The sequence below is a fragment of the Helianthus annuus genome, chromosome 14, assembly GCF_002127325.2.
Source record: "Helianthus annuus cultivar XRQ/B chromosome 14, HanXRQr2.0-SUNRISE, whole genome shotgun sequence".
NCBI lineage: Eukaryota > Viridiplantae > Streptophyta > Magnoliopsida > Asterales > Asteraceae > Helianthus > Helianthus annuus.
The window spans coordinates 141,128,014-141,145,092 of record NC_035446.2 but is presented as its reverse complement, the minus strand read 5'-3'; the positions used below and the strand labels follow the sequence as shown (position 1 = coordinate 141,145,092).

Below are 17,079 nucleotides of genomic sequence, written 5' to 3'. Positions count from 1 at the left end.
CAAGTTTGGTTTATCGTACACATTTGCCCCTTGGTGTTTACAAGAGTGGTTTCTCTGCCTCCCTCAGTTACTTAACACGTAGAAGTCTTCTCCTTCACGTCGCTTAGGGGGTCATTAGTTTGGGAACGGGCAGTAAATGTGACTCGTCGCAACACGATGGAAAACACTACTGGTTTTGTTATACAAATGTTAAAAAAGATGAAATATCTTTCCTCTTTTAAACAAAAAGAGATTTACTAAAAAAATAAATAATAATTTCTAAAATTAATTACTCGGATGCCCCATGTATTATGTCCATATTACACGTTTACTCCCCCACTTTTTTTGAACTTACACATGTGCTCCTTATTGTTCACTTAACGGTAACCCTGATACTCCCTAGCGTGAATAGACGTTAGTATTTTGGTGTTAAATCCTAGTGAAATATCGTTTTTACTCTTAATGATAAACTATGTATAACAAGTTAAGTAATGTGGCCCACCGTTTTAACCGGACCACCTTCTCGTCGCTAGCAACCATCTCCTCCATCATCACCCTCATTTCCTTCATCTGCAAATCGATCTCACCTACAAATCAATTCAACACGCAAATGACCCTTCTCTCTTTCTCAATTGAACCAGAAACTTCCTATCATAACACATATTCTAGTTTCAAGAAGCTACAATTGGTCCAAATTCATAGCTTCATTTGTGATAGTTGGTCCAAAATAAAACATGATATAAATACTAGATGTTACATATTTTAGATAGAATGTGAGGTGACGAAAGCACATTTAAAAGTGATACCATTACTTTACAGGCAAATTCAATGCAGAAGAAGAAAGGTGGAATGGGGAAGGGGTTCTAGTGGATCTCACATAACTAACGTCCATCCAAGCTAGGAAGCATTAATATAACAACCAAGTTGACTAGTGGGAGCATAAGCAAATGTGCAAAATAAACATACCACAGGAGTATCAGATAGATATTACGGCAAAAGATCAAATACAAATAATCTTAACATACTAAACATTCAAATTGAAGGAAAACTAAAAAAGACAAGGTGGCATTTTTGTAATTACCACCAACTATCAAAGTTACTATACAAATGTGAACTCAACCAAAAATACCTAAAAAACACATTTTTTTTTAATATTTTTTATAAAAAAATCGCTACATTTTGTTAGCAAAAAAAAAATTTTTTTGCTGCTACTAAAAGTAGCGATTTTTTTAATAAAAAATGTTAAAAAAATAAAATAAAATAATTTTGTGTGTTTTTTTTTTATTTTTTTAGATTTTTTTAGGTTTTTGGGGGGGGGGGTTTAGTTTTTAGCATTTTAGCTTGGGTGGGGGGGGTGGGGGGTTAGGTTTTTTTAGGTTTTTGGGGGTGGGGGGTTAGGATTTTTTTAGGTTTTTTTTTTTTTTTTTGGGGGGGGGGGAAGGGGGTTAGGTTTTTTTTTAGGTTTTTTAGGTATATTTGTAGAGTAACTTTGATAGTTATTGATAATTACAAAAATGCCACCTTGTCTTTTTGAGTTTTCCTTCAATTTGTATGTTTAGTATGTTAAGATTATTTATACAAGAACTTTCCCCTAGATATTACATATATTACAATTTAGTTTCCATGAATAATAACCATGTTACAATCACCTTGTCTTTTTGAGTTTTCCTTCAATTTATATGTTTAGTATGTTAAGATTATTTGTACAAGAACTTTCCCCTATATATTACATATATTACAATTTAGTTTCCATGAATAAAAACCATGTTACAATCACCTTGTCTTTTTGAGTTTTCCTTCAATTTGTATGTTTAGTATGTTAAGATTATTTGTACAAGAACTTTCCCCTAGATATTATATATATTACAATTTAGTTTCCATGAATAATAACCATGTTACAATCACCTTGTTTTTTTGAGTTTTCCTTCAATTTGTATGTTTAGTATGTTAAGATTATTTGTACAAGAACTTTCCCCTAGATATTACATATATTACAATTTAGTTTCCATGAATAATAACCATGTTACAATGTAGATATGTTTTTTCCCGCCACTTAGGTTATAGTTTAGTGGTCAAGAGGAATTATCTCTTGGGGAGAGACCGAGATTCAATCCTTGGAAGGTGTATGTAACACCTCGAAATTTTGCGTCCAATAATGTATTGACACGTGTCATAAGTTTACACGTGGTAGTAGATACTAAAGAAGGACTAAAGTTGACAAACATAGAAAGTATGTGAATCCGAGGGTTCAAAATGTCAACGAGGGATAAATATACTGCACAGTAACCCTAAACAATGCTCGTACCTTCAAACGAATAAATCATGGATCGTACGGAACGAAATGTGGAAGAAAGTGAGAGATTACGAACTACAGGGGTTAAATGTGTTAACATGTTTAAGTTATACCTCTGAGTGACCCTTTAACGAACCCGAGACTTTGTAACAGTAAAATACGCTCACTAGAATGTACGATATAAATTTCGCAAGGTTTCGTTTTGAAACGAGAAAGTTATGATCGAATTCGTATGTGAGGGGTTAAAAGCGTCAACTTTGAAAGTTAGGACTTTTCGGGTAGTAATAAATTAACCGGGGACTTAACGGCACGGGTAAAAGTCACGGGGCCCTTGTACGTAATTAAACGAGGCCCAAAGTGCAAAGTTACCCCTTCGAAACGCCAAAGGCCAGTGCAATAATTAAAAAGATTTGAAAATCTTGAAAAACAGGTCTCAGGCGGGCCGCGTTAAAGGAACAAGGGATCTTACGCGGGCCGCGCTGACAGTATAGATATGGGCTCTGACATTGAGATTCAGGCGACCCGCGTAAAGGTTACCTGATCATTAACGCGGGCCGCGTCAGCCTCCCAGATGCAGAAAAGTCGGACAGAAGCACTGTTTGGTGTTTTAACCGACTTATTGAGCAATAATGAGGGCATGGGCGCCCCCTAAACGTCCCCTAGCACTCAGGGACACATGTTGGTGATCTAAAAACACTTGTAGACTTGTGTGGCAATGATCTAAGGTCCCAAATTTACTATAAAAGGGCCATGAGTTGCAACAAAGTTCTTCACACCTTCATTCTGCTTTCTGATCATTTCTGGAGCTCAAACATTCTCTCTAAGCTTCACAAGTCGTGCATAGGACTCTTGTAAGTGTGCTCCACCCTTTCTTGGTTTAGTTTTGCTTAGTTATAGCTTAAAAGTTAATCCGTCGTAATTAACGATTGACTTAACAATTAATCACTAATGGTCCAGTGATTAGCCGAATCAAAGGTAGTTATATGTTGGTAATCATGTGGGCATTAAACCCCTAAGAGGGCACCCTCTGATTCCCACTCTAACTAGTCCAAATGTCGAGTCAAACTTGCTTAGAAAAAGTCAACAGAATGCTAACTTTCGATTTTATGCATAATCAGTAATGTAGATGGTGTGTAACCTGTTTTGACACTCATATAACATGATAATAAGTATCATAACTGGTCTAAGCTTGTTTGATCCGACCATTTACTGTTTTGACCCGGTTCGGAACCGAAAGTCGCAAAACTTTGACTTTTGCTTTGACTTCAGTTCTGACCCATTATGGTATGATTTAGATATGCCTTAGGACTCTCTTAGGACCAGGTTACATGATGGTATAACCCTCTGTGACCGGTTCGTTGTTTGTCCGAGTCTTTTGCACATTTCCGTTAAATGCTTAAAAGTTGACCATAACGCCCTTTTTACTTTAAAACGAGAATTTTGGACATGTGAAAGGACAATAACCTTAGTTGCTGATTTCTAAGCATGTCTCTAAAATTTCACGTCAATCCGAGGTCTAGAATAGGAGTTATGCTAAATAGCGCAATTACGGAAACTTTAGTAATTAAAAGGCGCAATTAGCATAAAACCTATCAAAACCCAAATTTCGACACCAAACCTTTTACACACTGATGTAAAATAATATTTGGGATTTTTAAAGATTTTTAATTATTTTTAACCTGCTCATAACCTACGGTTATGGCATTGATTCGGTAAATACCGAATATACCCTTTTTCGAACATAAAATGAGTTCTACAAGGTATTTTGACCCGAATCCAGTTGCTACTGATTTTAAATAATAAATAGAGTATTTTAGACTTTATAAACTGTTCGGAAAACTCAGATTTCCTGTAGAACTCGGAAACCTCTTTTATAATCTTTAAAATGACCGAAATACCCCTACGGGGCGTATATTGAGATTAAACTCGTTATGGGCGTAATGGAAGGTATCCTACTGATACCACAACCTCTTTAGGGCATATTAACTTAGGAAACTTGTGTAAGACTCTTACGGTTACCCGTTACGCCTTTTACGCGTACGGTTCGGATTATGTAACTAGTTTACATAAACTAGCCGAAACGGGTCAAACTTTATCGTTTATACTTCAAAATACAGAGTGTGGTTATATTACCCATATAAAACAAGTCTTCAAACTTGTTTGGGTCCAAACCACATTCTATTCCCGGTTTTCGCCTTTCACGCGATTAAACCGTAATTATCCTTTGAAACTGACCGGTCTAAGCTAAGGTTAAATTAAAGACCCGTTAGGATTCTAATAGGTTGTTTAAACCTTCGTTCCAGAATAGGAGACCAGTAAAAGATACTTGCATTTGTTTATTGAGGCTATTACTTGCTCAGGTAAATACTTTTAACTTATTTTCCGTTATACGGGCTTGGGTTACGGTATATAAAAATACCGCTTGGTCGGGCAATTGACCTCAACTCATTAGTAGTTGGGTGTTTTCAACGTGACCCGTTTAAAAATTGGTTTTGTTGGCTTTACGCCTTTGGGAGCTTAATGACCATGTCCCGGATATCCTTGGCATCATTTTACGAAATGGCCACGACCTCGACACGCGGGTGTAGGCGTACACCCGAAAATGTGTCTATATTTATAAAGGTATAACCATTGGTTTTCCCGCCACGGCTTTATGCTTTGTGGCGTGTCTATTAACCTTAAACCCGACACGACCCGGGCGACTGAACGCATAGTGAACATGTAATTCTTTTACAAGATTTAATTTATAAATTATCCCAAGTTATAAAGAGTTTGTGCCTTGTGCATCCAAATCAATTTTATTAAACATTTTTACAAAAGTGTCGGTTGAATGTATTTACCAGTGTAAACTGACGTATTTTCCCCAAAAAGATTAAATGCAGGTTCTGTACAAAATAGGTTGGCCACTCCTTAGCATCGTTAGGGTCTCGCAAGCTTGGGATGCCACTATCTGTTGAACAATATTTCTATTTTTATTTTTGATCCCTGTGGATTTATTTCGACTACTTGTGATACTTGGATATTACATTCAATAGTTGAAATATATCTATCTTTATGCTTCCGCTGTGCATTTAAATATTGTGTGGTTTGACTATATTGTTGCCAACTACGTCACGGTAATCCCCCACCGGGCCCACCGGTGAAACGTGTGGAAGTCGGGGTGTGACAGGTTGGTATCAGAGCCAACGTTGAGTGAATTAAACACTATCCTTATGTGTTTAATCTCAATGACACAATTGCACATACTCAAGTCTAGACAAGAACATAGGACAAATTCGAATTATTATTCTAGTTTGTCTTTTATTGTTTATTGTGATTTAAAAAAAATTGTTAAGCAGGAAATATGCCACCGGCAATTAGAAGAGGAAGAAGAGGAAAAGGGCCGATCACTACTCATAATGATCACGAGGCCGGACCTTCCAACATGCGAGCTCCTTCCAGCACAAGGAGTGAGTAACCTCAGAGGCGTAGAAGGAACCTCTTTGAGCCCGCAAGACGGTCTACCTCACACAGTTCGACACCTTCATACCGTCACTCTTTTGGACCGAATTCGGAAAACGAGCCAAGTAACCCTCAGCCTTCGTTTATACCTCTCCAGCGTTCTGTTTCGCACCGTTCTTATGGTGATCCTACTCCTTTCTTCCAAGGCCAGTTCAACCCGGCTGATTATGTCCAAGAACCAGTAGGTTATAACCCTTTAGGACCCGAAGACCATTTCTCCGAAGATAATGCGGTAGATATGGACGAGGACACGGATCCCATCGAACCTGCAAAAGGTACTCCCAACCATCCTATCGAGATCTCTGATGGGTCATCCTTTCATGGAACACCTTATCAGGGTCCCGACAGTTACCAAGCGAGGTTTAACCAGTGCGAGTGGTACTTTACACCCTCTCACCATTCATCACCTCACCAGCAGCAACAACAGCAGCAGGATCCTTCCGAGGATTCGCGTTTCGTGGCAGTTACGCCACCGCCTCCACCGCTACCAGTTCATCAAGCACCTCCAGATCCGCCAAGGCGTAGGAGATCAGGCGCGCGGATGTCCACCCGAGGAGGGGAATTTCACTTTAGCACCCCTCGCCACTCGAGTGCAAGTCATTTTCCGCCATTGCCTGAAGAACCACAAATGGGTGAACCTTCGAGCCACCCTGCAGAGGTGAATTCTGCACCAGTTGCACCACCTCCGCCACCATTCGGCTATGATAACCCGATACCTGCGTACGCCGGTTCCACCGCGTACAACCCGTTTGAGTTGCCGACTCACACTCACTATAATTATGCTGACGCCGACCCATATTTGGTAGCGGCCAATTACAACGTCCTCCATCCCGAAGGACCTTATGGAAATCCTTGGGGATTAGGATACGCAGCTCATGGGTATCCAGCACCTACTAGAACTCCGGTTCAACAACCGTTGCAGCAGCCACGTTTTTCCCCACCGGAGCCGGAAGAAATCCTTCACCGTTTAAATAGGGTAGAACGAGACTTTGAGCAAGAACGCAAGAACAATCGTGGATTCCTTAAAGGCCTAGCAAACCTGTTAAAGGGGAAGAAGAAGCGAGATCATTAGTCCTTATATGTTCTAATCTAATTCCTATTTTAAATCAAGTCCCTGTGTGGACATTTATTTGTTTAGTCCCTGCGTGGATATTTATAGTGTGTAGTCCCTGCGTGGACAATTTCCTTTCAATCCCTGCGTGGACTTATCTTTTTGTCCCTGTGCGGACATCTATCCTTGTATTTGGTCCCTGCGTGGACTTATTTTCTGTAAACCTCTGCGTAGGTATTTGTCAATTGAAAGTCCCGTTTAGGGCAGTATGTAATCATTATTATGATTAATGGAATGTTAAATTTATAAATTTCATTTTTGTCATTTTAATACATTATTATATAAAATAAATTAAAAATCATTCCTTTTAAATAAGTCTGCCTAAATAAGGATCTTAAATGGTGAGACCTAGCCTGGTGTCATTATAAGGCCCGACCAAGATGGTGAGACCTGAGTAAAAGATTCAGATTCCTGTTAACCTCTGTAAACATGTTAACATTCTTGGCAGATGCGGTTCGTTAAAAATCACACGCGTCATTCTTATATAAGAATCCTTCAAAGGATTCCAAAACCCAAATTAATGATTTATAAATCATGGGTTTAAATCATCAATTTAGATGATCATTTATCAAACATCCATTAGTGATGTAGTGCCTACGGGCCATACTTATTGTCATATAAGACAACAGACAGTTGTAGTCTATGACTCTCTGTCAGAAAAGGTAAAACAACTATGGTTCAAACCATCATGTCTTGATTCTCTAAAATCCTGGCTGATAATATATAAAACGTCCATGTGACTAGGCTTCTGTGCCACTAACAATATTGTTTGTAATTAGGATAAGTTATATTCAAATCCTAAATAAAAGTGAGTAACAAATTAATCAAATATGGTCTATGTTTACCATGGTTAATGAATTGCCATAAAAGGCAATTCCATAATAAACTTCTAAATAAATTTCTGTCATATTCCTTGTAGCAGATCAAGATCTCAATGGCTGACCCAAATGGAGTTAATAGTCAATCAAAGGAGGATGAAAATGATAACGCCCAAATTAATATAACGGGCGCTGAATTCAAAGCTTTAGTAGACGGCGCTGTTAAGGCGGCCTTAGATCGGCAATATGAGGAGTATAGCGAGTCTCGAAGCAGGACCCGATCTGCACCACACTCTAAACCAAAAACCCATTCTGAGCATCACAGCAAACCACCCTCGACCCAGTCTAAGCCTAAGAAGGACGACGATCGGCACTCATCGAATAAGAATAGTGTCCGTCCTAAGAAGATAGTGTTCGATAATGCACCTCACGCCAAGGGTTGCACATATAAGTATTTCGTTTCTTGCAAGCCCTGAGATTTTACTGTGGAAAAAGGCGTGGTGGATTGCATGACTTGGCTGGACGAAATGGACACTGTGGTGGACATTAGTGGTTGTGCTGAGAGGGATGTGGTGAAGTTTGTATCCCAGTCATTTAAGGGTGAAGCCCTAGCGTGGTGGAGATCATTGGTTCAAGCCTCAGGGAAGGCTGTTTTGTATATCATGTCATGGGAGGAATTTATTGCTCTCATTAAGGAAAACTACTGCCCTCAGCACGAGGTTGAGAAGATAAAGTCTGATTTCCTATCACTGGTCATGAATAACCTGGACTGCTAGGCTTATCTCACAAGTTTCAACACCCTGTCAAGATTGGTTCCGTACCTTGTGACCCCGGAACCTAAACGGATCGCACGTTTCATCGGGGGTCTGGCCCCGGAGATCAAAGCTAGCGTGAAGGCTTCTAGGCCTGCTACATTTAGATCCGTGGCAGATATATCTCTGTCTCTCACACTGGATGCAGTGAGATAGAGATCTCTGAGAAATGCTGACACCGAGAAGAGGAAACGTGAAGATGATGATTCACGTAGGCCAAGCAAGAAGCACCGGGGGAATCGTGACCACAAGAAGGGATCAGAGACCAAGAAAAATGACCGACCGTCGGGCGATAGGCCCAAGTGCAATGTTTGCAAGAAGCACCACTTCGGAAAGTGCAAATATGAGCAGAAATCCCAGCCGAAGGCATGTGGGATCTGCAAGTCCTCTGAGCATAGGACTCTTGAGTGCAAGAAACTCAAAGATGCAACCTGTTATAGTTGCAACGAAAAAGGGCACATCAAGACTAACTGCCCGAAACTAGCGAAGAAGGCTGAAGAAGGGAAAAAGACCAATGCGAGGGTCTTTCAGATGAATGTTCAAGAGGCTATCCAGAACGACAACGTCATAACCGGTACGTTTCTTATCAATGATGTATTCGCAAGAGTATTATTTGATTCTGGAGCAGATAAATCCTTTGTGGATGATAAGTTCTGTGAGTTGTTAAAATTGCCTGTTAAAACCTTGAATGTGAAATATGAGGTAGAACTAGCTGATGGGACTATGGGAACAGTCTCAACTGTTTTAGATGGATGTGTTATATCCATTAGGAATCATTCATTTCCTTTATCCCTGTTACCCTTTAAACTCGCTGGTTTCGACATAGTATTGGGTATGGATTGGTTATCGCATAACCAAGCCCAAATTGTGTGCAAAAAGAAACAAGTGGTAATCAAGACTCCGTTTGGAGAACCACTTACCATTCAGGGAGATACTCGACATGGATTGCCTGCGCAAGTGTCTATGCTAAAGGCATCCAGATGTTTGAAGAAGGGATGTGTCATTTATATGGCACAGGTGACTATCGGTGAGGAGAAACCCAAGATTGAGGACATCCCAGTCATCTCTGACTATCCTGAAGTTTTCCCGGAAGAACTGCCTGGTTTGCCACCAGACAGGCAAGTGGAATTCAGTATCGACATCATTCCAGGAGCAGCGCCTATTGCAAGAGCACCTTATAGATTGGCACCCACGGAATTGAAAGAATTGAGGACGCAGCTAGATGATCTGCTAGCCAATGGTTTTGTTAGACCAAGTTCATCTCCTTGGGGAACGCCAATCCTGTTCGTCAAGAAGAAAGATGGTTCGATGCGTCTATGCATCGATTACCGTGAGCTGAATAAAGTTACAATCAAGAATAGGTATCCTTTGCCCAGGATCGACGATCTGTTCGATCAGTTGCAAGGAGCGAGCTACTTTTCCAAGATTGATCTAAGGTCAGGCTACCATCAATTGAAGGTCAAAGACGAAGATGTGCACAAGACTGCATTCAGGACTCGTTATGGTCACTTTGAGTTCCTGGTGATGCCTTTTGGGCTCACTAATGCACCTGCCGCATTCATGGATCTCATGAATTGCGTCTGCAAGCCGTATTTGGATAAATTTGTCATTGTCTTCATCGATGACATCCTCATCTACTCCAAAAGTCAAGCTGACCACGAGAAGCATCTTCGATGTATTCTTAGACTGCTTCATCAAGAAAAGCTTTATGCCAAGTTCTCTAAATGTGAATTTTGGCTACGAGAAGTCCAGTTCCTTGGACATGTGGTGAGTGAGCGTGGTATCCAAGTGGATCCCGCCAAGGTTGAAGCCGTCATGAATTGGCAGGAGCCGAAGACGCCTACGGAGATTCGTAGTTTTCTAGGTCTGGCAGGATACTACAGACGCTTCATCGAAAATTTTTCAAGAATTGCTGCACCCCTAACTTCTTTAACTAGAAAGAGTATAAAGTTTAATTGGGGCCCTAAGCAGCAAGAAGCTTTTGATATCCTCAAACAAAAGCTGAGCAATGCTCCAGTGTTGACATTGCCGGAAGGAATGGAAGAATTTGTCGTATATTGTGATGCATCGCACACCAGTATGGGTTGTGTGCTTATGCAGAGGGGCAAGGTGATTGCCTATGCGTCACGACAACTAAAAGTGCATGAAAAGAATTACACCACCCATGACTTGGAGTTGGGTGCCGTTGTATTTGCACTAAAGCTATGGAGACACTATTTGTATGGTATTAAATTTGTGATCTACTCCGATCACAAAAGCCTTCAGCATCTGTTCAATCAGAAAGATTTGAATATGAGGCAGCGACGTTGGATGGAAACTCTGAACAATTATGACTGTGCATTTAAATATTGTGTGATTTGACTATATTGTTGCCAACTACGTCACGGTAATCCCTCACCGGGCCCACCGGTGAAACGTGTGGAAATCGGAGTGTGACAGTGTAAGTATCTAAGAGGAAAAATCAGCCGTTCAAAAATATATATATATGTTTTTTTCCCGCATTTTCATAAAATAAAAAACAAAAGGTTTGAAGTTGCACACAAATGCAACACCACTCAATGGTGTGCTTATCTCATTCAATGTATGTGACCCCAGTCCCATGGTCAGTTTTCTACTCCTGCCCACACCTCCATTTCTCCTCTTGTTTTTATATATTTACTGGCATTTTTAGTCATTTACTTTACTAAAATTTAACATAAAAAGTTAACGTCAATTCATCTCATGAAGTATTCATGTTACGTTTATGTATAGTTTTGGGCCAGTTGTGTATTTTTCTCGTAGTTAGAGACCATATTCAAAATTTTAATAAACAAAAAGTACCTCATTCTATAATAATATAAACTAGTTTTATACCTGTACGGTGGATCGGTGATTTAACGTGATAATATAGCAAAGCCGACTTTCTCTTAATTATAAACAAAATCGGAACAACGCAACTCTTGAGCAGTGGCAAAGTATAGAAGGGGCGGGGAGGGGCGCCCGACCCCCCGAACTTTTCGCTCAGTAGTGTTATATATGTAGTTTTCGTATAGAAATTTTTGGGTATATACGTTTTCGACCCCCGGTTCTATAGAAATTTTTTAGTATATACGTTTTCGACCCCCCCCTGGTCATTCGAGTGAAGTTTCGCCACTGCTCTTGAGTTAACAAAAAAAATATATGCAAATGCAATGTTGTGTGACAAGGTGTAGAATGCATCATACCCCTCGAGTAATAAACTCTGCCAACATAATGACCTTTAACTTATTCGCTTCATATAACCAATCTCTAAATCTAAAAGGCACATTATCAATAATAAAATATTGTACTTGTTAATTACCATGAGAACATAAGTTATATGTTTGGGCAGATGTATTAATGAGACATCAAAGAGTGCCTCTAAAAGTGAAAACATAGAACCTTTTTTTACTTATAATTTGTCAGTCATGCCCCATGAAACCACTAAACATGACAACATTCCAATATTCAAAAATATCCCACAACTAAAATCACATGTAACAAACTAAGTTTTTTAAAAAGTAAACTACTTTTTGACAAAAACTATTAGCTGATTTGATGCGTTAACCAACAGGCATAACCCGTCCATTTTACAATCTCGAAAAGGTAAAGATAAGCTGCCTTCTGAGCAAGATCATACGCTAGCGCTCAATAACGTTTAAAGGCACCCTTTTTACTTAAGATTATTATCTATGCATAAAAATTTTAAAAATAGTATAGTACATAAATTTAATGAAATATCTATAGTTTCTAGAAATATACTTCACTTCATTCAGTTATTAAATCCAAATCGGCGAGTAGACCAATTAGAGGACCTCTTTGATATATGGCATTGTAAAATGAGATAACATGAGTTTCACAAATATATGTATTTAGCTTAATATGATAAGATGAGGATTTCCTACCATGTATTTTCGACAACCTTGGCCAATGGCTAAAGGCTAAAAATGTAGGCGTTAAATTTTTTTAAGAGTTAAGTGGTGACTTAACAATATAACATATTACACAAATAACCCGTCCTTGTCAGGAGGTATTTTTTTCAATGGCTAATATTATTTCTTTACACCATAATCCTTAATTTGATCTAACATTTATATTGATCATACTTTACTACATTTATCAATAAATTTTCAATAACATTGTAATATTTAAATATAAACTTCTTTTTATTTAACAATATGTGATACGAAATGGAATTTGATCTCGATCATGAGTTATGCAAGGTTAATTTCTAACAACGAAAATCATGTACAAAAATTCACCACATAAACATCCCATGTATAGTAAGAATACCAAATATGTAAATATATTATATTATAATAGAATGAAAATATCAAGTGTGACATACATGGGGCCCAATCACATGTGAGATGCAATAACAGCATCCAATGGAGTGCGGCAAAGCTAACTAACAGTAATAATCCGTTAGTCCATTCTCACTTTTGATCAAATGGGACCTCACACTATTACAAGTTACAATAACTACTGAAGATCAAAAAGCAAGTACTACAACATATATAGTAGATTCAAACACCAACATTACTCCAGTAATTAGGGCATGAACACCGATGTTAATAATTGTATAATTATTGATCAACTCGATTGATCTAGGGGCATTTTGGACCACCTTCCTTGGTCTTCCAGTTGTTGTAGCACGGGCAAACTTGTTTATTTCCGTAGAAACCAGGTGGAACACACAGGCATTTCGCGCAACATTTTTGGCAGAAGAACATGCACGGCTTGTGGTATTGAGTTTGGCTACATCTCCTTGTGCATTGTCCCGGGCACTCTGTTGCAACGATTAATGTTACAAATTATTAATATCATCGAAACCTTGAGACCTGTTATCCAGGAACTTGTTCAGAAATACCATATTGAAAAAAAAACTTACGAGAGCTAGTTAGACTTCCAGGTCCAAATCCTCCGCGATGTCCTCCACTAGCATAAACCTAATTTAACAAAAAAGAAGAAATGTATTAAATAACGTGGTCTAATTAATATGCATGCTAAAAGTCAGCTACGCCGAGTGAATTCTAGTTTACTAAGGTAACTATAAACTTTAGCAAACAATAAACCAAAACATAAAGCGTATTATCACACGACCTTGATCAAACATTTGGAGATTGAAATTGAATAGACTTACAGTGGCTTGAAGCATTGAAATGGCGATGAGAGCCAAGAGGAAGACGGCGAAGAACTTAGCCATGGTGGTTCGGGAGATGGAAGACGGGAAGATGGTTTGATGGAGAAAGATGGGGTGTGTTGCAGCTATTTATAGATGAAGAAACAGTTGATATAGTTGTGGTAGCCTGCATGCCGGTCCACATTTACACCGTAGGCGTACTAGTCTTAGTTTGAATCATTGGTTCCAATTGGGGCCGACATAAGTCTAGTGGCCGCATTCCCTCTTATCCCTGCTAAAATTATTAATTGCTGTCTAATAAAATAAATATATATGGTTTCAATATTATATGTGATTTTATATAATATCCTAATTATATAAATGCTATGAAGCCAATGATATTTATGTTTCTTGAGATGAGAAATGAAAAATCTGGGAGGCTAAGTTGTTCATAGATTGGTTGTCATACATTTCATGTAAAAAAAAAACAACCCATATTAGAAACATGTAATGGTCTTAGAATGGACCATATTGGTACGCCTATGATAGTGGCTTGTTATTACAACTACGCATGCAAGTTTAATGCAGTGTTGTAATGGCTTCAATGAATTGACTTTGTTACGGCATGTCGAAACAATCACAATAGTGCGTAGAATTTTTTGAATTAGATGCACTATTCTAATGGTTTTGATGCATATATGTTATAAAATTGTGTAACATCACTGTATCATTGATTTATAGAATTAGATGCACTATTCTAAAGGTAAAAGCTCTTTTGTGGATTCTTAGATCTTGTTTTTATGTTCAGACGTTTGAAATATAAAAAAATAAGGTATACATACTACAGTTAGGCCGGTGGGTGTGGCATGGCGCCACCCCGCCACATCACCCTTCATAGCGTCCCCGGGGCGCCATCCTCCACACCATCGATTTCAAAGGGGGGCGCCATCCATGTCTCGCCAGCATGTTAAGTGTTAACGAGCTTTAACGATGTGTGCTGGTGGCCCCATCTAATTTCAACCAATAAAATTTTTTTTTAATTTTTTTAGTTGGGGACTTTATACCGCGCCATGCAAGTTAAAGGGAGGGGCTTTAAAGCCCCTCATATGACGTGATACCTAGGTGGATCTAATGTGGCGTGATAAAGCCCCTAAGGGCTTTATAACACACTCTCCGGCCTTAAAAAAACAACCATAAAATAATATAACAATCATGTTGCTTACTTTTTATAACCTGTCATACGCTTTTTAAAAGAAAAAAATATTTGCATTTCATCTCTCCCATGTATATGTGTGTGTTTATAGTTATTAAAAAATTAGTAAGTTTGTGTAATTGTTTTTTATACCCAACGTCGAAGAAAGTTTATAAAAGACACATCTTTCGCTTTTGCAAAATCAACACAAAAGACTCGAGTTAGAAGATGGCATCTTGGAATACAACAAGGATTATGATCGTGGGACATGTGCAAATGAAATACAAAAATAACGACATTTTTATAGTTTCTTGTTTTAAGGGCTTATATGCTTCAACTTTGAAGATAATGTTTAAAAAGAAGTTAAATGGTGCATGTATATATCAACAAAAACCGAGGTAACCCCCATGTGATTTCGCACATGCCCTATCACTTTTGCATCCTTGCACTTTTACGCTTTACAAACTAATATCATGCCCGCTTAATTTTAGGCCAATACTAGACATTATGGGGGCCAGCTTATGCCCGGCGTGGCCCGGCGCCGGTTCTCCACATCGCCCCTCGCCCCGTCCCGTGAATATCTGCTTCCACCAGTGGCGGAGCTTGGCTAAAAGTTTTGAGGGGGCGTAAAGTGATGGGACCCAAATTTTTTTTCCTATCGTTATGTTTCAGGTCGGCTATCGATTCGGGTCAAGTCAAATAATAGTAGTTCCAAATAAAACTAAAAAAAAAATATTCATTCAAAGGACCCGTTCTTAGACATAAAAATTTGTGATTAAGTTTATTGTGTGGTGGGTAACCTATGATTAAACAAATAAGAGTTAAAATATATTTACAAAACTACCCATTACTTATATACAAAGTGGTAACAAACTTTACTTTAATTTATATATTGTATAAATATTTAGGAAAAATAATTGGGGGGAGACGATCCTATGTAATTTTTAAAATTTACGGACGAAAAATCGGAACCTATACACTTCTAATCGAAATATTGGGGTGGGCGGGTGCACCCCACGGGCACCAATAAACCTTCGCCCCTGACTCCCACTAGACGATCTTGACGGGCCTTGAATTTGAAAATGTAGCCGTTGAACGGCTATAACATTTAATAAAAAAAAATTCTCTTTTTCTATAAAACCATCTCAATTTATATCATTTTTCACCATTTTCTTCCAATTTCAACCCAAAACACTCTTATTTTTATACAATTCTTTTATAAAAAAATATCTTCTCATCTACAATGACATCTAATTCTTGGTGGTCCTCGTCTTCTTCGGAGGAAGAGGAGATGCTTTACGCAAACGTTGTGGTAAAGGCGGCGCAGATTCTTATGGAGGAGGAAGAGGAAGTGGAAGACGTCTCGTCTGAAAGCGTTATTACCAAACGAATACGGATTAACAGAGACCGCCAAGGTTTGTCATTAATAAATTTTATTATCCTTATTCCTTATTTCCTCATATTTATATATTTTTTACGATAGGAGCGCACGAGAAATTGGTGAACGATTATTTTTTGGATGCACCCCTTTACAATGCCGACATTTTCAAACGAAGGTTCCGAATGAGTCGCCGGTTATTTACACGGATTGCTGATGATTTGGCGGGGCTAGACTCGTTTTTCACGCAACGACCCGATGCTTGGAATTATGACGGGTTCACCACGTTACAAAAGTGTATTGCGGCCATTCGCCAACTGGCGTACGTGAAAGTGGCTGACGATTTGGACGAGTACTTACAGATGTCGGCAAGAAGTACGCGGGAATGTTTGTATCGGTTTTGCAATAATGTGGTGAAACTGTATAGCAAACAATATTTGCGGAAACCAAACGCGTATGATGTTCAACAATTGTACCAAGCTCATCGGCACGGGTTTCCGGGAATGCTCGGTAGCATTGATTGTATGCATTGGGCGTGGCATAACTGCCCGAATGCGTGGCTAAGGCCAATACACGCGAGGTGATCACGTCCATCCAACCCTAATACTTGAGGTCGTGGACTCACAAGATTTGTGTATCTGGCATTCTTTCTTTGGTCTCCATGGTTCACTCAACGACCTCAACGTGCTATACCAATCGGCGATCTTTACCGATGGCGTTAATGGAACCGGTCCGGACACCCGTTTTACAGTTTATAGGGTTGAGTATAGACGTGGGTATTATCTTGCTGACGGAATTTATCCGTCTTGGTCTATAATTGTCAAGACTATTCCATTTCTCGAGGACGAGAAAAGGAAAAAAATTCGCCAAGCATCA

General features: G+C 38.9%; 2 protein-coding genes across 2 annotated transcripts; one reads left to right on the top strand and one right to left on the bottom strand.

Annotated features, from left to right (window-relative positions):
- Positions 1-12,801: 12,801 nt before the first annotated feature.
- Positions 12,802-13,808, bottom strand: LOC110904015 (gibberellin-regulated protein 6). Its single transcript, XM_022149821.2, has 3 exons — positions 13,655-13,808; positions 13,403-13,460; positions 12,802-13,300 (listed from the first exon to the last, which is right to left on the bottom strand). The coding sequence occupies exons 1-3, from the start codon at positions 13,715-13,717 to the stop codon at positions 13,119-13,121; spliced, it is 303 nt and encodes a 100-aa protein (XP_022005513.1). The 5' UTR covers positions 13,718-13,808; the 3' UTR covers positions 12,802-13,118.
- A 2,260-nt stretch (positions 13,809-16,068) lies between these two features.
- Positions 16,069-16,787, top strand: LOC110907476. The gene is made up of 2 exons (XM_022152455.1): positions 16,069-16,240; positions 16,309-16,787. Exons 1-2 carry the CDS (start codon positions 16,069-16,071, stop codon positions 16,785-16,787), a joined length of 651 nt encoding a protein of 216 aa, XP_022008147.1.
- Positions 16,788-17,079: the final 292 nt, after the last annotated feature.

What these genes read in the sequence shown, in the direction of transcription:
- LOC110904015 (XM_022149821.2), bottom strand. Translation starts at nt 13,717, where the DNA reads ATGGCTAAGTTCTTCGCCGTCTTCCTCTTGGCTCTCATCGCCATTTCA. An exon ending in TTTCAATGCTTCAAGCCACT is followed by an intron (nt 13,461 to 13,654) that starts GTAAGTCTATTC and finishes TTGTTAAATTAG; the next exon opens with GTTTATGCTAGTGGAGGACA. An exon ending in TGGAAGTCTAACTAGCTCTC is followed by an intron (nt 13,301 to 13,402) that starts GTAAGTTTTTTT and finishes TCGTTGCAACAG; the next exon opens with AGTGCCCGGGACAATGCACA.
- LOC110907476 (XM_022152455.1), top strand. Translation starts at nt 16,069, where the DNA reads ATGACATCTAATTCTTGGTGGTCCTCGTCTTCTTCGGAGGAAGAGGAG. An exon ending in GATTAACAGAGACCGCCAAG is followed by an intron (nt 16,241 to 16,308) that starts GTTTGTCATTAA and finishes TTTTTACGATAG; the next exon opens with GAGCGCACGAGAAATTGGTG.